Here is a 20,725-nt window from a genome sequence, read left to right on the forward strand (position 1 = left end):
GGAGGGTGGGTTCAGGATTGGGGGGGTGGGCACATGTATAGCTCTGGCCGATTCACACTGATGTATGGCAAAAAGCCATCACAATACTGTAAAGTAATCATCCTTTAATTAAAATAAATAAATTAATTATATACACAGGCAGGACAAGAGCCAAAACAATGAATCCTGAATATGAAAACTGAAATGCGTTAGTGGAACCTGATTTCTGGCGGGTCCAGAAAGGAATGATAGGAAGGGAGAGTTCGCATTTGAACAAAATGTCTCAAGAATGAGAGGAAAAAAGTTAAGACATTCTACAATGCTTTTCAAAGAAATGGGGGTGGACACACACACAAACATACTGAATGATGTGTCTATAAAATTGTCCCTGGTTTCTGGCTTGATAGGTAGAGATAACTTACGGTGTACATATTGATCCAGGCAGAATGGCTATTTCAGGATGGCACTACAACATCCCCCAAATTTTACTATGTGTTCCTAAAACATGGACATCCCAAAACAAAGCTCCATCTCTGGCTGCTCAATTAACCATCAGAAGGGGTGGTACCTCACCTACCCTGCAGATCACGGATAGCATGAAAAGCTACAGAAATGATTAATACTTTCCCCCCTACCCGGTGGTTCAGCACTAAAGAATCTGTCTGCAATGCAGGAGATGCAGGTTCGATCCCTGGGTTCAGAAGATCCCTTGGAGGAGGGAAATGGCAACCCACTCCAGTATTCTTGCCTGGAGAATTCCACGGACAGAGGAGCCTGGCAGGCCATAGTTCATGGGGTCACAAAGAGTCAGAGAGTCAGACACAATTTAGTGACTAAATAACAACAACCCTACCCTATAAGCTCACTCTCTCTCTCTCACACACACAAACTCTCAGATTTAGCACACGAACGTGCACTGATTATTCCTGCTTTTGGATCAGGCAAAATGTGAATAGATGAAATGGCCCATCTCGCCTCTGTGAAGGTCAGTAATGCCAAAGAAGTGATTCTCAAACAGGCTCCCATGCTTCACATCTCCTGTGTCCTGAGAAAGAAGTCTGGCTTTCAGCTAATGGAATTTCCACTTGGCTCATAGCATTATTGATTCTTTCTTTCTTAGAACCATAATGTTGACAACCATCTCAGTAAGATGCTGGCAACCTCTTCCACCCTTTCTTCCTCTGCTAGGCTGTTTCGGAGCCATTCCGTATGCAAATCAGAGACAAGTCCTTGGAAATTAGGAATGCTGATCCCAGGAAGACTGTATCCTGGATAACACATAGGAAACAGGGAGTCCCAAGGACACTGCTTGTAAAGCTTGTAAAACTTCACCTGAGGCCGAGAGAAACCATTCTTTCATCACATAGTGAAAGATTATGCCAAGTTTTCTAAAAGGGGGAAAAGGACACAAAAACTTTGAAATGCTCTTGCCAGGAGAAATCCCCCCATGAATCAGGAAATCATCTCTCCTCACTGTCTAATCAATCTCTTCCTTCCACAGTCCAAATAGGAGGCTCCTCCCGGGGTGGATGGTCTGTCTTAGAAAGGCAGAAATTCATTATCTCATCTGCCGGGTGCTACCGTCTCCAATAAAGTGCAATTATGCTGGTATTGAGCCCCTTCTCACTTTCTCAAAGCCGTGCTATAAACTCTGCATCTGTGAGAAGTTACTTTCCAGTCAGTCTTCATTAAGTGGAATTGTCTCAGAACAATGTCTATTTAATCCGTGGGGTGCCCACTAATTTTCTTTTTTAGAATCTGCATTAACCTTAACAGACATTGGGCGTTTGGTGTCTTAGACACTACACAATTGCAACTCAGTGTCTCATCTGACTTCAGAAGGCCTGGGGGTCACTGGATCGGGGCTACCTGGTCCCAGGAGGTTGTCCATCTCTCATCCCAGAACAGTGCTTTGTAACTGCCTGGATCACTCAAGTAATCCAAAACTAAACGCAAACTCGGTAAGGCAGGGGCTTTGTGTTCCCCTGGCCTCACAGTGTCAGGGGTCCAGCAGAGCGCTCAGGGATGCATGTGGAGTGATGAATGATGGCTGAGGGCATGTCCCCATGCCCTCCCCACGCTTTCATTCCTGGCGTTGCGGCCGGAAATGCAACACACTCACACGCTCCCAACAGCGAAGGAAGAGAGAAATGGAATAACCTACTGAGCATCTACTATTAAGCATAGTTTTAACACTGGGCAGGACATGGAGGGCCTTGTGGGTCATAACTTGTGTGGTCAAGACTTGGCCAGAGGGGAAGGTTGAGGGGAAGGGATAGTTAGGGAGTTTGGGATGGACGTGTACATACTGCTATATTTAAAATGGAAAACCAGCAAGGACCTGGTGTACAGTACTGGGAACTCTACTGTTACAGGCAGCCTGGATGGGAGGGAAGTCTGGGGGGAACGGATACATGTATAGGTATGGCTGAGTCCCTTTGCTATTCACCTGAAATGACCGCAACACTGTTGATCGGCTATACCTCAACACAAAATAAAAGCTTTTTAAAAAAGATTCAGGTAGGACAGATTTTGCTGGATAAAGCTGATTTTCCACAAGAAAATTGTAAGGATAAACAAGTATGATATAAAAGAGGGGAAAAAATGCTTGTAATAAACCTGAGATAGCAAGATTTCTCATGGGAAGAAAAAAAAAATTAAATCCAATTAGGTATTTTCAGATTGCATTTCCATTTCCTTTCTGACCCAGGCTTATTTTACCTGAGGTCTTGATGGCATTTATATCCCCATATCAAGGAAAATCATCTTCAGGGAAACAGTTTCCTTGGCTCCTCCTGTCTGGCTTTTCAGTGTTACAAGAAGCATGGAGTGGATTTCCTCTCTGAGGCAGCCAATTTCCTAAGCAATTAAATGCTGTTTATGTTCCAAACTCTGTGCTCTGGTTGAAACCGTCAAGCTTGATACTACCGGACTGTTGCCTAAGAACCCAGGCTAGTTCATTCTACTGTAACTGCCATCTATTAAAATTTCCAATCTGTTCTCTCCTCAAGGGATCACACAGTACTTGGCAAAGGTGCCGCTTCTAAATTCTGCATATTATGCTCTTCTATATAAATATATATTTCTGAAATGGCAGGGTTTGTAAATGACTTTACCAAACGGATACCCCAGTCTACTATCCTCTTACAGGAAAGGCCACGCCGTGTGGCTTCTACGTGCAGACACTCTGGCGCTGGCTTCTTAAAAAGAACATTAATGCAGATGCCAAGCTTTCCTGAAATTCCTCCACGGGGTCACAGCGCCAGGGTGCACGTTTCTGTCACTTCTTGGTGCGGACACGCTCGAATGCAGGATAGCTGATGTAGTACGTTTAGCTGATACTACACAATGTGCTCGAGACAGTAGTGTTAGTCACTCAGTCGTGTCCATCTCTTTGAGACTCCATGACTGTAGCCCGCCAGGCTCTTCTGCCCATGGGAGTTTCCAGGCAAGAATACTGGAGTGGGTTGCCATTCCCTTCTCCAGGGGATCTTCCTGATCCAGGGATCAAACCCAGATCTCCTGTGTTGCAGGCAGATTCTTCACTTATCTGAGCTACAGGAAGACAATGTGCTGGATAGTGAAGGAAAAATTATTTGTTCCGAGATCAACATTCCTGCTTGAAAAGGGTGTTCTTTCTCACTCTGCCCACTCCTTATGGATTCCGGTCTCAACAGAAAAGTGAGAGGGTGTCTACATTTGCATTTTATATGCTTTTTATTAAAGGGACAGCCACAGCCTATGTATTCATGATGGCAGGGCTCGCCTTTGTGGAGAGCCAGAGCACGTGCCAAGGGGCATTGGTAAGAGGGACTCCATGGTTATGTCAACTAAAGAAGGTTCCACAAGGACTAAGTCATTGGGCACCACAGCTGCTGACTTTCAACACAGCCTGAAAGGAATTCAGAGCAGGGATTGGCATGTGGCTCTCTGTGCTCTGGGAACACCGGCAGAACGGACCTCCAGATAGGCAGATATTTTTGGGAGGAAGTTTCATGAGCCCAGATTCTTGCCTTGTCTCTCACGGAGAAAAGTACTAAAACCGTTTACCAAGATGTCTGTTCCTCGTGACTAGCAGCAACCTTTTGCTGAGATGCCTGCTTGGTGGCAGGTAGCCCCTTCACCAAAATCACGCATACACTTCCTCCTTTACCTGTAACTCTGGAAAAGCTCCTCAGAGCCATCTTGAGAGGCTGTCTTCTGAGCTGCAGTCCTCAGTAAGACACCAAATAAACTCAACTCTCACAAGGTGCGTTTTTCAAAAAATTTTCCAGGTCCACAGTTTCATCGGGCATTTCAGTGGCAATTACATCTGATTAAGGGTCCCCAAGGCCAGAGGAGAGGATGAAGACTAGAAGCAGAAGTCTTTTTTTTTTTTTAATTCTTTTTTAGGACTTCCTTGGTGGCCCAGTGGTTAAGAATCTACCTGTCAGTGCAAGGGACGCGGGTTCAATCTCTGATCTGGGAAGATTCTACAGGTTGTGGAGCAACTAAGCCCACCCTAGAGCCTGAGCTCTGCAACAAGAGAAACCACAGCAACGAGAAGCCTGCGCACAGCAAGTGCAGAGTAGCGACCACTCATCGCAACTAGAGAAAGCCTACGTGCGGCGACAAAGACTCAGGGAAGCCAAAGATAAATGAATAAATAAATGATTTTTAAAAATTCTTTAAAAAAAAAAATAGAATGTCAACTTTTTATCTTCCGAAAATAGGTCTGGGGCAGCTTTTCAAGTTTCCTTTAGTGAACACACACAATCCACTTTGAACACTGCCAGCTAGGCTCTAAAACACTCCCAAGGATAAATCACATCTCTCCTCTCCTAAGAGCCCTTCATGACTTCTGCACTGTTTATGGAGCAAAACCCAGATCCAGCGGCAGCCCTCAGGGCTCCCCCGTCTGGCCCCACACTGGGTTCCCAGCATCACCTTCACTCCCGTGAGCTTCCAAGCAGCTCTCACGTTCCCCAGAGGAGGCAACATGCCTCCCTCTTTCTGTGCCCAATTCCCCATCTGCTTCCCTGCGTCTTTTTTCCTAGGGCTCCCGCCTCTGACAAGAATGTCTTTGGACCCTTTCTTCCCCTGGTGGGGGGGAATTCTTGTTTCTCTTGCAATGTTCAAGCTCTGCCTCCTCTGTGAAAGCTTTCTTGACACCTTCCTCAACATCACGCACACGTGTCCCTGAGTTCCCAAGCGTGCTGCTCACACACTGATGGACCACTGTGTCACTGGCTTTGTCACAGTGCGTCGTTTCCTTGTAGACACTTGTGTGTGGCCAGCGACCACGACCTGTGTTCTCTCTTTAAAACCTGACATGCCAGATAACTGAGGAGGGACTAACCGCCACTTGCCTGTGCAGGGCACCCATGTTGCTGGGGTCAACAACTCTGATCAAGAAGGAAACAGAACTCACACACACGTCCTCCTACCTTCAAAATCTGGACCCTTCCCAACCATCTGTGGTTCACTGCGGCAGGTACTAAAGCCTCTGTCTGTCTGTCTCTCCCAGGGTCTCAAACACGGGAGAGGAGCACAGGAAACATTCAAAGAAATGAAACGCTCTCACTTCTAAACCTCATTCTTCTGCAGGTGTCAGCAGGGTCCCTTCCACTCTGGCTCTGAAGACAGAGGGGCCCTCTTCTACATTTCTCTTCTGTCCTGCATGGGTCCCAGCTTGGTTTCTGATGAGCCTCTGGGGAAGCTTGGTTAAGAGCCCAGCGGAGGTGCAGACCATACAGATCAGCAGGAGCCCTGGGACAGCCCAGCCCCACAGGAGGAGACACCGGCTCATTCAACATGGTGGGAACCTGGTAGCCTGCTTTGCAGTTGTACAGGAGCTCTCCTGCCTGTCTTTGCACGACTTTTGTTGAGTGATGAAGGCACCCAATAAGGGAGAACTCAGGGACGAGGGCCGGGCTCTGTCCAGGGAGCATGAGGAAGCCCAGGTGGGTAACGCCAGCTCTATGAGATCAGGATGCAAAGGGCCAGGAAAGATGCCTGGGGCCTCGGCGCCTGGGGAGGGCGCTGGCATGCGCGGACGCAGAGGAAGCCGGTGCCAGGCTCCTACCTTTGAGCTTCTCGGCCAGCAGGGCGGCCTCGTGCTCCGAGTAGTGCATGATGGGCGGTGGCGAGGGCGGCCGCAGGCGGTCCTCCTCCAGCTTGCGCCGGTGCCGCTCCTCGCGGGCGCGCATCCGCTGCTTGCACTCCCACTCGTAGAAGTCGTCGCGCGCCTGGGCGAAGTCCACGTGCAGGCGGCCCGAATCCTTTTTGTCCGTGCTGGACCCTAAGCGCATCCGGTAACCTGAAACCAATGGGGGAGTCCGGTCACATGACAGGGTCACGACATGGTCCCGTGCCACTGTCGACAGTCGGGTCCAGGCCATTCAAGGTGAGCCTGGGAGCTCTCGCTGACCTCTTTTTCCCTTACGAAGGACATCCTTCCCAGGGGAGGCGGGAAGCTGCCGTCCTCCGTGATTTGGAACGGGGCCAAGATGTATCTGTTACAGACGGGCAGCTAAACTCTTCGCTGGGAAGTGATCTCCAAACCAGTGTTACCAAGATGATCTCAAGAACCAGGACACCTATCCTAACTCCTTCTTCCCTCTGGCTTCCAGGAAGCTCACAAACAAACGGAGCAGGGAGCTTTTTTTCTACACCCCTCTGCTTTTTATGGCCTCAATTTTCTATTTTCAACATACTATAACTCTACCTCATAAGCTCACTTACATTCTTTTCAGAAAGCGGTGGAGTGTGAGTAAAGAAAGAATATCTATGATATTTAAAAAGGTCTAAGTAGTAAATTCTACCACACCTCACTCACAGGCTATTGCTTCATTCTCCTGTTGCTTCATTCTGCCACTCCGTTCTCTGTCTTGGCAGCTGCAAAAGCCACAACTACCACGGCAATTTGGCAATGCTGTTTTATTTCCACTTATCCTCTGGGGCATGCAGGAGAATATTTTACCTTCAATCAAGAGGCCTTCCTTACAGCCCTTCAGCACCTCATCTGGCACACAGCACTGCACAAATTGTTTGTGTGCAATCTCTGAAGGCCACAGGAACCCGTGTGAGAACCCAAAGCTAGACCAAAAAAAGAAAAAAGGGGCCGGAGGTCTCTGGGGGATTTGCTGTGAGCTACACAACTTACAGAGATTATGAGCCGCAACTGGAGCTGAGACATCAACACACACGTAACTGCAACCGGACCGCCAGCCTAACTTCAAATGGAGGAGGCCTGGCTTTGAGGTTGCTCTTTAGTTTGGGGTACTCGGATTTTAGAAACATAAATTCAGGTCCCAGCAGGATCCTGGCTGTTGGGGGCCGCCAGAAGAGAGAGCAGAAGGAGCGCTTTTGCCGTGTGGGGACTGTGCACATGAGCCACCACTGCGAGATGCCGGACAGCACAGCGCTGATGCATGCGCTCTCACGGTGAATTTCAGAGGATTGTCTTAGTACCTGGGGTTGAAACTGAGCCAAAAATCCCAGGACGGCCTGGCGCCTCCCCAGGAGGGCACTTCACATCTTTGAAAAGTTACAAACGTGAAATTGATCTCACATCTGATTCCTGTTATGACCATCTCCTTTCCAAGTTTAAAGGATATTCTCCCAAAATGGGAAGACATAACAATACCTATCAATACTGATCACAGAGGAGCAGTATTAATGCTAAAGCAGAGTGTATCTTGGCTGTGGGCCGTGGAGAACTTAACAAACCAGCAGGCTGTGGTAATATATACCTAACAGCTGAGCAGGCAGAATGGCCTAAGACTGGCCAGCTGTCCCAAATGGCCAAGAAACTTTCCCCTGCTCGGGTACAGAACATCACTTTTCAGATATTTATGGTTCCAGAAAGCACCGTCTCTTTCACCCAAACACCATCATTAAGGCTCTTAAAAGAGCCTATGATGAGGCCAAGTCTAAATTTAACTTGGCCTTCAGATGTGATCACGGTCCTAAAATTAGACAGGCCATCCAGCTGGGCTCAGGCTTGCAGTAAAGCTTGCACACGGGAGGGGCAGCCTGTCTGCCTTCCTGCCCCTCCCAATCAGCCCTTCAGATCTTCCCGGGACGATGCTGCACCCGGGCAGGGGACGCTGGAGGTGAGGCCTTTGCTGTGGGCTCCTTCTGCTGCCAAGGGGCAGTCAGGAGGGGGCCCAGATCAGAGCTTGAAAAAAAAAAATATGTAGCATCAAGGCATAAATTTGGGACTTTCAAGTGCCTAAATTCGGGACTATTCATCTCTGGCAGTGTACTATGAGGTTTCTGATTGGGTCTAAACATTGTGCTATGTTGGTGTTGAAAAGCACCTCTGATTTATTCTAACTCCTTCATTTAATAAGGTGGGATAAAGTCACAGTTATATTGGTAGAGCTGTGATTAGAATCTGAATTCCCAGGGCAAGGCTCCTGAGAAACCAGTCCTACTTTATCATCATCAGGATATTTGTGTTAAAAACAACCACTTACTGAATGGTACCCATGCTGCATATGTCCTGCTAGGTGCTTAATATCCATTATTCCCATTATTTGGATTTATTCCTTGTAATCATCTGATGAGGTAGCACTGTTACTGTCTCAATTTTGCAGATGAGAAAACAGAGGCTCCGAGAGAGGTTATCTTGCCCGAGGCATGTGAAACCCAGTGCCAAGCACTCAACAGAACTCCTGGTTGTCTAATAGATTACTCTGATGCTGTAGCTCAAGAGTTGCAAGAAACATGTGTGCTGTACAATATTTCTATGTTTTGTCTTCCATCTCCATTTTGGAATACTGTTAGGTTTTTGCCCCAGTTTGTCAGGTTTTTTTGGAATAAAGGTTTTAAAATTCCCCAGGTCACTATTTAGCACAGGGATCTCTCTGCAGTGTTGGAATAACCCCAAGGCTTCTGGGGTTTGCAAAAGAATTTGATGGCCATAGGGGCTGACGGCAGAGAAGGCAATGGCACCCCACTCCAGTACTCTTGCCTGGAAAATCCCATGGACGGAGGAGCCTGGTAGGCTGCAGTCCATGAGGTCGCTAAGAGTCTGACCCAACTGAGCGACTTCACTTTCACTTTCTTCATGCATTGGAAAAGGAAATGGCAACCCACTCCAGTGTTCTTGCCTGGAGAATCCCAGGGACGAGGAAGCCTGGTGGGCTGCCATCTATGGGGTCAAAGAGTTGGACATGACTGAAGCGACTTAGCAGCAGCAGCAGCAGGGGCTTACTGCAGAAGTTAAGAAAACCTGGTAGTAATGTTCAGATTTTTTTTCCTATTATTTTCTCACCTTTCCTCACTGGCTTTGCTTCAGGAAGAGGGAGGTGGCATGCAGAGTAACAGACTGAAAGGTGCAGATGAAGAAAGAGAGGGAAGGAAGAGCAGTGAATTAAATCCAAAAAGATGTCCTTCAATGCTCTGCGATTCTTAGACTTGGCAAAGACCTTACTGACAGGCTCCGTATGAAACAGGATGGGAAGACAGTAGGGCACGACCCTTAAAGAATGACATGACCTCGAGCCTTATCATATGCTCAGTGTAATATACTAGTGTATGCTAAATGACACCCCACCAGCACTGGGGCAATTCTGAGGCAACCATAAAAGGTCAAAAAGTGGGCAGTGGCCCAATACCTGGAAATCTCCACGCCTTCCCTAAAATCATTCGAATAATCCTCCCACTCATTAGCCTATAAAATAACAGCTCCTAAAAATGAACCATGCCATATTTCAGGGCTCTCTTTCACCTTCTGAGATGGCCTCATTCTGTCTGCAGAGTGTGTTTCTCTCTAAATAAATCTACTTCGTACCTATCACTTTGTCTCCAAATTCTTTCGCGATGGAGGAAGAACCTTAAATTCACTGGGAACACTTGCTCCAACACCCACCTGATGGAAGGCAGCCTTACATTCCTAGTTTCCACATCTGTAAAAACCGCCTGTAAATGGCACCAGAGAAGCAGGGCTGGTGGGTGGGCTTAGAGGCTAAGTGCGCGAGCCAACGGAGGGAGACTGGGCCTGCCCTCGGCCACGACCACCTCCTGTAAGGCACTGATCTTAAACCGGTGCCCTGTTGTCTAGAAAGTGAACCACTTCTGAAAAACTGAAATTACGCTGAGAGAGGGCTGTATTCCCCCCGAGAATTACATCTGATAATAACAGCGGTCTTTGGTAGTCATAATATTGCTTCACAGCTAATAAGCATTTGAGGGCACTGATTAGAAAGCCAATGGAATCCCTAAAGCCTGGATGATAGGAAACCCACGCCTGCAGCCTAGAGGTGCGCTCACAGACTTCGAGGTTCTGGCACCTGGGGGAAAAGGCAGAATTCCTCCTCTCCAGCCCCAAATTGTGAGCGCTTTTATTGCACATTAAGGCCAAAGGGAATACACTCATATTAATATCACAAAACATCACCAAAGCGCCGGGGGGAAAGAAACCCCTTATGTAATGCAAAGTACCAGAAAGGTAAATGGCTTTATCAACCATGAACTCCTCAGCGAAGCGGATGTGACAGAAATTCTTCTTGCTTTTCCGAATCGCTGTGATGTCACCGCACTGCTCAAAGACTTCCTGGATGATCTCCTCGGTGGCGTTTTCCGGTAAGCCTCCAACAAAGACAGTCTTACACCCGGGAGGTCGTTCTCTTGTGGAGGGGGGTGGGAGATCTGAGAATCACAACCAAACACAGGGTGTTTTGCCTTTTACTTATTTTTGCTCTATTTTATTTTTCTTTTCTCTGGTTCACCTGGCAAAAGTCACACTCGCAGACTTTCTCTATTTTGAGCAATGATGAATGTCTACAGCGACGGACATGGATGGGGGTGTCAGGTTTCCAGTGCCTGCCTCCTTCCCACCTCTCCGTTCCTCTCTGCTCCTTTCTACAGAGTGGCTATGCCCGTCCACGAACAGAGATAAAGCAAATGTGAGCATAATTTCATTTCTCCTTCATAATACAGAGGCCCTGAGAACCGGCGGGGGCTGGCGGGGAAGCCTTCAGAAACTACAAAGCATGATGAAATGACAACATGCTGGAAACCTGAGGCTGGTTATCTGCTTTGTCTTTCTGGGGTATAATGGAGCGACGAGGCAGAACGGGAAACAGCCGGAAAGCAGGCACGGTACTTACTTGGCTGGGAAACAGCGGGCCTGAAAAAAATACGCTTTCAAAAAAAATTATTCACATTTAAATGAGCAAAATCCCAAATTTGAGGGAGGCTGTATAAAAAGATAAAATGTACACTGTCACAACATTTTACCTAGTTTATATGTAGATTACTAAAGCAATCTTCTAGAAGGTCCACTTTAAAAAGGCAACACTGATTAATACGAATAAAAAAAAAATTCAGCTATTTAAGCCCATAAACTTAGCATCAGAAGTTAAATTAAAAAAAAAAAAAACTGGCCTATTCATTTCATCAAATCTATGTTTCCTTCAAGTGAAGGCAATCTGGCCCAGGAGCTCGCAGATGTGGGCTCCCCCCACCAAAATTGCTAACTGCCAAATTAATTCCGTTTTCCATCTAGCAAAACACATTTCAGGGTTTCTCTCCTGCATTTGTGAAGATGGATGGAAGTGTGCACGTATTTCACACTCTGATCCGCAGCAAATGCTAGACTTCACTGTGCACAAAAAAAAGATTCTTAATGCTGTTTATACATCCCCAATCACACGTGTGCCCTTCATGGTGTCGATTCAGCTCCTGGAAAGACACAGGGACCCACAGATTTTTTCTGTTCTAGAGACAAAGGACTTCTGTAGCATGATCCCCACTCTGCATACCAAAGTGGGAGAACTTTGAGTCATATTCGGAAAATGAATACTATATTTAAAAAAGACAAAGAAATTAAAACTTGATGATCAAATACTGCTTACAGTTGCCACTTACTTGGATTTTGAGGGAAAAGAGTACAACTTTTGCAGTGGATTATTTCTTTGACGACAGCCACTTCTGTTGGCGGTGGGGGTGGTACCAGCCCCAGGCCTGGTATCATCGGATTAATAGGGGTGATCCCAGTCATCATGTTGAGGCCCGGATCAAAGCCTGGTACACAGATCGAGTCTGTAAAGTACATAAGATATCATTTTGGCTGGTGGATCTTAGATCAGTTTCTGTGGTTACTTTGCTGTTTTTCCGAAAAGGTGATTTGACTTTCTGCTTTCTATTTTTTAGGAATTTCTCATTGGCATAAATATAGCAATACAGAAAGGTAACGAGTAAAGATGAACTTAATGCTTCATGGAAAAGAAGATATGTTATTTAAAATGTTAACACAGCAGGACAGAAGATAGCATATTAGAGTGCAAAACCATGAACCAGGAAGCTCTGCTATTATTGTCAACTCTATTTTCTGTTTCTTAACTTCCAATGCAGATGTGACTGGCTTATGACCAAGGAGGTGGGAAGAATGTATTTAACACTGAAGTGCCCAGTGAATCCAATTGTCAACCTGGTTTTATCAAAAGAGGCTTCTTATCCAAATGACCTAGATTTAAGAAAAGTTCAATTTAGATGTGCATACTTTATAATGATGCATTCAGGTCCAAACTCTCCTATTTCCACCGGGAAATGAAAAACAAAGAGTGATTATAATTACGAAGGCTGGGTTAGATACATTATCTGCATACTCAGTCGAATCTGATTCTTTGCAATCCCATGGACTATAGCATGCAAGGCTCCTCTGTCTATGGGATTCTCCAGGGAAGAATACCAGAATGGGTAGTCATTTCCTTCCCCAGGGAATCTTCCTGACCCAGGGATAAAACCCACACCTCCTGCGGCTCCTGCACTGGTGGGTGGATTCTTTAACACCAAGACACCTGGGAAGCCCATGGGTTAGATACATGTGGGCATAAAATTAGCTATATACATTTCTGAGATCTGTGGGATAATCACACATTCTTCCTCTAATTCAATCAGCAAATAATTGACTGCCCTTCTGAAATCTTTATTTGTGGAATATAAAAAATACAGCTTTATGCCCTGCAATAAAAATGGAAGGGCACAAAAACGATGGGTTTTCCAATATAAACACTGAATTTTTTTTTTTTAGTGTGATAATAAAAGAAGTCATTTCAAAGGGATATAAAAGTTTTTTTTTTTTTTTTTTTTTTAATTAGTAAGGCCTTTCTAAGGGTGGGGATTGTTACAGTGCACTGTGTCTGTGAGTAGCTGCAAGGAGATTTCTCTCCTGAGGATTCTTCCATTTTCAGATAACAAATACTTTCCCTGGCGGCGTGGTACTGCTCCCAGGCAGACAGATCAGCAGCTCAGACGCCGCTGGCGACCCTCCACAACCAGAATGAAGTTTTCTTCTCTAATTTCTCTTTTTTCCGCCATTATTCTAGCGCATTCCCCTCCTTCCCTCCTGCCCCCTCTCCTTTGGGGTGCTCATGTCCAGCTGGTGCCTCAGGCCCTTGGGAGGCCTCACTCTTTGCTTGGCTGAGCTGACAGGTCAGCTATGCCCAGAGGCAGGTGAGGAAGGGACAACTCCAGGCTCTGTTTGCTAAGACAGGCCAGGACAGAGGCCCAGCATCAACTTTTCCTTTCCCGGAAGAAGCCTGTTAGAGCTTTCTTCTAGCTACTTCGGGTGTTTCCGCTTCTCTTCTGGGCTGAACGGAAGCAGCAGGGTGATCCTGCTTTATGACCCCAAGAGGACCACTGGCCCATTTATGAGGAGATTCATTTAATCTGACTGCATACCAGCCTCACTTCAGTAAAAGGAGGTGGGGTTTTGGGTTTGGTTTTTGCCTTTTTTTTTTTTTAAAGAAACCCTCCATGTAAATGCCAAAGAAGCATTGTCTTTCAAAGCAGTGGCCCTGACATCCTAGGCCCTTCTTCTATATAATCATGGCCCTCAGTATCTTTGTGTCTCACATGGGGCTTTGAGTGGACAGTCTCTGCAAGCACGAACCTCTGAGGACTCCAGGATTCTGCACTGATAACTGCTCAAAACAAAGTGAGGTACAAATATCAAAATTTGGAAGTGACAGAGACAGGTCTAACACTCTGCTTATTCACTTGAAATTTTCAGGAAGTTTCAGTCTTATTCCCATTTCACAGATAAACTAATCAAGGCTTAAAGCCGGAAAGTCAGATTTCCAACATCATAGAGCAAATGAATGGCAGAGTCAGAACTAGGGCCCAGGTCTCTGGCCCTGGTTTTAAATACATCTCTTTTTATAACCACTTGAAAGTTTCCACTGAGAATGACCCAACACTATCATTCACATAATGCGTGCCACTACTACAAATGTACTCTACTCTTTAAAAAAAAAAAAAATCAAGATACAGCCTTCTGATCCAGATGCCAGTTCTAAAGGAGAAGGTCCAGAATAGAACGGCTTCCAATGTCATCATCACTGACATAACTTATTGGCTGCTAAGGAGAACATATTAGAAATAGACATATTGCCAAGGGGAATATTGGCACGGTGATGCCTTTATTTAATCTCGTTCCATACATGAGATTTGTCTGTTTCTTTCCTGGCCTGGCTCTTACTATTGTTTGCCAACACAGGGTGATTTACGGCTGAAACCACTCAGGACGGCAAACCCTGAAATGAGGGCTCCGTGAATGGCAATAACCAGATGTTTCCCCAAATGAGACGAGGGGTCCAGCCCTTGAGTTCTCTTTTAGTTGTAGCAGACTTCTGTTTTCTTTTTGAAGGCCAAATAAATAAAGACATCTTCAGAAATAGAAACAAAAGATTAACAACTCTTGAGTAAAAATCTGAATACACAGCAAGAGTTACTTTGCTTTTTCTGAGATGTGAATACAAAGAGATTGGGGAGGGCTTAATGAAATCCGCATGGTGAGTGCAGTAGTCTGCAAAGCACTTCGCAAGGAATTAGTGCTTAAATTATGTTGGACCTCAAAGAACCTGAGATTCTGTATTTGAGGGAAAAAGGTAAGAAAGATTAGACTTAAAAAATTATGAACCCATTACTTTTTAACAATATATGAACACACGAAAACTGTTTTCTCAAACAGCACAGGAGTGTATTTTGGACGGATGCATTAAAGAAAATGCACAAGTTTTGAAGGTGTGAGAGACACGTGCATAACAAGACAAAGGTGAGGAGACAATGGATGCTCTTAGAGTCAGTTCCTCGTCTTGCTTTGAACTTGAGAGACGGTGAGCTCTAATTCCACTCAGGGAAAAGAGGGAGGAGGTGGGAAACTGCAGCAAGAAATAATTCGATTAAGCTATGGCAAACCTGAAGATCGTATTAAAAAGCAGAGACATCACTTTGCCGACAAAGGTCCACATAGTCCACGCTATGGTTTTTCCAGTAGTCATGTACAGATGTGAGAGTTGGACCATAAAGAAGGCTGAGTGCCGAAGAACTGATGCTTTTGAATTGTGGTGCTGGAGAAGACTCTTCAGAGTCCCTTGGATGGCAAAGAAATTAAACCAATCTATTCTAAAGAAAATCAATCCTGAATATTCAACGGAAAGGCCTGATGCTGAAGCTGAAACCTCAATACTTTGGCCACGTGATATGAAGAGCCAACTCACAGGAAAAGACCCTGATGCTGGCAAAGGTTGAGGGTAGAAGAAGGGGGTAGCAGAGGATGAGATGGTTGGATGGCATCATCAACTCAGTGTACATGAGTTTGAGCAAACTCTGGGAGACAGTGAAGGACAGGGGAGCCTGGCATGCTACAGTCCACTGGGTTGCCAAGAGTCAGACACGACTGAGTGAATGAACATGACAAGTATATAATAAAACTTTCTTCTACAGTTTTTTTCTTTAGAAACTATACTTAAGCAAGAGGAAGCATCACTTATTGCCAAGTTTGCAGCCAGGTCCAGCTGCTCTCTGTATGGCTAGCTGCGATCACAGAGACAGCAAGGCTGTAGCTCAGAAAATATTTTAATTGTCTTTCCCCAATTGGACAAGACAAAAACAGAAACAAAAATCCTGTTGAATCGGTTTAGTGTTTTATCAACCAGATGACCATTTTTCAGAGGGCGACTTGCGGTTTGTGTTGCAAGCTTTTGAGGTATGGCAGTCGAATCCATCCATCCATCCATTCATTTGACACATGCTGAGCACATACAATTGCCAGGATCTGGAGTTACACAGGTAACAGCAACACATTCCCCACTTGGGAGAAATCACAGAGTTTGAAGAGAGCAAGAAGGATGAGGACCACCCTCAGCAGAAGAGCTGAGACATGGGAACGGAGGTGCAAAGGGCTAAGAGTCGTCCAGGAAGGGGCCAGCCAGGGGGAGCCTGATAGGAGAAGTCCGAATAATCCTGAGGCCACAGTACAGGGAGCACGTGACGGTGTGGCCGTGATGTGATGAGGGGATCTTGCCGTTCGAGCCAGTGTGGCACCACCGGATGGTGGCCACTGAAGGCCAGGTGTGCCCTCTGCCAGGCCAGAGGCCCTGAGCTGGGTTCTGTGCTGCCCTCCATCCCTCCTGCTCTCTTCAACTGCTGCCCCGAGCAGTGGCTTTCCCCTTTTCTGTCCTTCTAGGCATTGCCTCAGTAAAGAATCTCATATTTAAGGTGAGCACTAGATCCCATTTGAAAGAAAGGCAATGCATAGTATGGTCAAGGCTGGACAGAACTGAGTTAGGTGTGGGCTGGACTGTGGCCAAGTGGACGGACATATGCTGTCAGTGCCAAGAACAAGGGCAGCACAGGAGGCAGGACACAGCGCCCCAAGAGAAGAAAAGAGAAAAAAAGGTGGGAATCAGGCCAACTGGTAGTACTTGAGGTCTGGTGATGGCAAGAGATCGTGAGCAGCAGACAAAACACGAAGCCAGGCTGGCTGACTTTGCCAGGAGACACTGTCCACAGGTCACAAAGCCTGAGCCACCCTGGTCCACGGCTCTGACTCATTCCAGGGGAAACTGGAGTTTGGCAACAACACTATGGGGTCACAGGTCAAGAAAAACTAGGCAATCGGGCAGGGTACCTGAGTGGAGACTCAGGCTGGAGAAGTAAGACACTCCGAGATGTCAGGAGTGACGCCTGGGGTTTGCAGGAGGAAGCAAACACTCTGGTTATGGGTCCCGGAGTACAGGGCAGGGCACTGCCAGGTCAACCCAGCGGGATGCTGAGTCCCAGAAGCAGGGTGCTGGGGTCCCCTTCCTCCTACCAGAGGAAGCCCAGGGAGCTGCCAGGCATGGGGTTCAGGGCCCAGGGCATGTACAGGCAGAGATAGGCAGGAGGAGTCCCAAGAGACGTGCAGTAACTCCCCTCCTTTCTCAAGAAGTGCTGACTCAAAACAATGGGATATATGGGGACATTCTTTTTCTTGGAGTTGAGGATGGTGATGCTGTTTTTCGCAAGGGCTTGTCACTGCAATTGACAAGTCTTGCTTCCGTAAGATCAGTTAAGCTTATGGATTATTAAGGCAATGCTTTTTTCCAATCCAGGTCCGCCTTTCCTTTAATAGCCTTAAAAATCATTTTATGATCAACAGGGAAAAGCAGATGCTAAAAAGGGTGACCTTGAAGTAGACAGATGTGGGCACAGCCAGGTGAACAGAAGTTAAGTTCCTCAACTCCTCTCAGCTTCAGCATCTTCATTAGGTAAAGGCGAACATGAACACTGAACACTCTACATCCACAAAACGGGAGCATCAGAGAGGACAGTCTTCAGGACAGTCAGGTACGGACCTGTAAGTGCCCGCGTCTGCAGTCAGACGGCCTATGGGCAGGCCCCTGGGTCTCCCACGTACTGGCTGTGTGACCTCAGGAAACTGAACTAACCGTGTTAAATCTCACTTATAATAGCCATAAAATGGGGATAATCATATTTCAACCTTAATATTCTTGGGTGGATTAAACAGGATTAAATAAAAACCCAAAGTGTTTAACATAACATCTAACATATGGTCGACAAACGGTAACGGTTGCCTACGACATTAGTATGGATTTTCACATCTACTTAATGTAACCTTAAATAAGTATGTTATCAACACTGCAGACACATAAAACATCACCATGGGGCTCCCCTGGTGTTTCAGTGGTAAACAATCCACCTGCCAAAGCAGGAGACATGGATTCCATCCCTCAGGCGGGAAAATTCCACATGCCTCAGAGGAACTGAAGGAAACTGACCCTGAATATTCATTGGAAGGACTGATGCTGAAGCTCCAATATTTCAGCCACCTGATGCAAAGAGCAAACTCATTAGAAAAAACCCTGATGCTGGGAAAGACTGAAGGAAGGAGAAGAAGGGGGTGACCGAGGATGAGATGGTTGGACGGCATCACTGACTCAATGGACATGAATTTGAGCAAACTCTGGGAGAGAGTGGAGGAGATAGTGGAGATTGCAGAGTTGGACATGACTTAGTGACTGAACAACATCTAAGCCCATGCGTCACAACTGCTGAGCCTGTGCTCTGGAGCCTGGAAACCACATCTACAGAGCCCATGTGCTACAAAAACTGAAGCCCATGCATTCTAGAGCCTATGCTCTGCAACAAGAGAAGCCACTGCAATGGGAAGCTCGTGCACTGCAATGGAGATCAGCCACTGCTCGCCAGAACTAGAGACAAGCCCGCACAGCAGCACTGTAGTGTTAGCTGAGTCGCGTCTGACTCTCTGTGACCCCATGGACTATATAGCCTGCCAGGTTCCTCGATCCACAGGATTCTCCAGGCAAGAACACTGGAGTGGGATGTCATTTCCTTCTCCATGACCCAGCACAGCCAAAAATAAATAAATACATAAAATTATCTTTAAAAAATCATGATGATGGTAAATTTCATTTGACTAACATTTGAATGCTGGACTTTGGCTAGGTACTTGGCCTGCAAAGACAAAGATGGAAGTCCTTTCTTAGTGAAATCAACAGTCTAGTGGCAGAAACAACTACACAGAAAATGACAATACCGTGGGAGAACTGTTGAAGAACATTTAACCAAGAGGTGCTATGGAAATACAGAGAAGGGGGCATCAGAACCTGTTTGGGGCAGGGGTTGTCATGGCTTAAACTGTGTCCCCCAAACAGGTGTGTTGAATTCCTAATTCCCCTAGGAAGCTGAGAATGTGACTTTATTTAGAAATGGGTCTTTGCGGATGTGATAAAGTTAAGGTGAGGTCATACTCTGCTTAGGGTGGGCCCTATCTAACAGGAATGGGGTCCTTATAAGAAGAGGAAAGACACAGACAGACACACAGAGAAGATGGAAGCAGTGACTGAGAGGAGGAGGCTGCAAGCCAAGGAGTCCAGCGGAGCACTGACGAAAACCAGCAGCTAGGAGAAAGGTGCGAAACAGGTTCTCCTCTAGATCCTTCAGAGATAAGAGAGCCCAGGCAACACCTTGATTCCAGACTTCTCGCCTCCAAAACCATGAGAGAAGACATTTCTGCTTTAAGCCCTCCCACTCTGTTCTCTGTTATGACAGCCCTAGGAGACTGATCCAGAGGGATAGCATCATTGAAGGAACCCAAGAAGGGGGGCGGGGGTGACAGCTGACCTGAGTCTTAAAAAGGATGGCTTCTACATACGCACCGGGCATATAAAAAAGGTATTTCCACAACATCCTTATCAGGATCAGAAACATAAAGATAGTTCTAAATATTCTCTTAGAAGAAGGGTTCAAAGCCAGCCCCCTGTGGGCAGAACAGCCCTTCGGTTTTTCCTCTGTGGAAATACAATCCTAGAAGACTGCCATATATTTGTTGAGAACAATCTGATCACAAAGACTGTACGTTAATGTAATTGTGTACTTTTAAACAGTTACGTGAGGCTTCCCAGATGACGCTAGTGATAAAGAACCTGCCTGGCTATGCAGGTAGATGTAAGAGACACAGGTTTGATCCCTGGGTTGGGAAGATCCCTTGGAGGAAGGCACAGTAAACCCCTCCAGTATTCTTGCCTGGAGAATCCCACAGACACAGGAGCCTGGTGGGCTACAGTCCATGGGGTCACAAAGAGTCGGACACAATTGAAGTGACTTAGCATGCATGCACACGAACTAGCAGAATCTTGAGGAAAGCAAAATTGAAAATGCTGCTGTGATCTTCCCGAAGAGACTGGGAGGCGGAGAGGTGTGTGCCATTTAATCCCAAGGTGCATATCCCAAGTAAGCTCCTGGAGCCCTGCCCGGCTGTGCACGCCTTACAGACAAAGACCTCATCCCATCAGTAAAGCCCCCTGTCTCCTATGGCAGATGCAATGCTGGCAGTTAGAGGACACGCAGCTGTCAACAGCTAACTTGAGACAGAAGATCTGTGCCCGTGTCTGTAAATATGACATGACGCCAAGTGAACGGGATTTTTTCAGAACTTCTGACCCAAACTGGTGCAGGGAAGAACTGACGGCTGGAAAGGGCTCTGTCAGATTTTTCTACTAACGTGCATGTGGGAACCAGACACGTTCTGATGGAGTGGGAGGTAAACGCCCATCAAAGGTTCTGGGAAATTCATTCACCCTGAGGGCCGGGGGATTTGAATTTTCTGCCAGGGCAGTTTGGGTACAGAGGCCCGAGCTGTCACACTCCAAGGGAGCCGCTCTGTGTCCCCTGGGCTTGCGGAACACACTCCTCAGACACAATGGCCTCACCAGTGAGGCATAAAGATGGTGGACGGTGCCTGCCAGGCAGGATGGGCTCGATCAGAGAAGGAAGCAAAGGCGACTGGGCATTATCACGGACCATCACATCTCAGAGCTGCAGGGGACTCGGGCATTTCCTAGTCCTACCATCTCAATTTGGAGATGAGAAAACCCAGAGAGGTGAAGTGACTTGCCCAAAGCAACAGAGCTGAAGAGGCATACAGTTGGAACTGGAATCGAAAGTC

At 46.5% G+C, this 20,725-nt stretch overlaps 1 protein-coding gene across 4 annotated transcripts in view; it reads right to left on the reverse strand.

Moving 5' to 3' along the window:
• The window catches only part of ENOX1 (ecto-NOX disulfide-thiol exchanger 1), a 549,740-nt gene that overhangs the window by 177,902 nt on the left and 351,113 nt on the right, over positions 1-20,725 (reverse strand). For all 4 annotated transcript variants that reach the window (XM_010854604.1, XM_010854606.1, XM_010854605.1 and 1 more), the window contains 3 exons: positions 11,839-12,012; positions 10,411-10,617; positions 6,044-6,277 (listed from right to left, as the gene is read on the reverse strand). In XM_010854604.1, the coding sequence (XP_010852906.1) occupies positions 6,044-6,277; positions 10,411-10,617; positions 11,839-12,012 (615 nt within the window). The remainder of the gene's footprint in view (positions 1-6,043; positions 6,278-10,410; positions 10,618-11,838; positions 12,013-20,725) is intronic.

Source organism: Bison bison, unplaced genomic scaffold (genome assembly GCF_000754665.1).
Source record: "Bison bison bison isolate TAMUID 2011002044 unplaced genomic scaffold, Bison_UMD1.0 scf7180017864345, whole genome shotgun sequence".
NCBI classification, from domain to species: domain Eukaryota; kingdom Metazoa; phylum Chordata; class Mammalia; order Artiodactyla; family Bovidae; genus Bison; species Bison bison.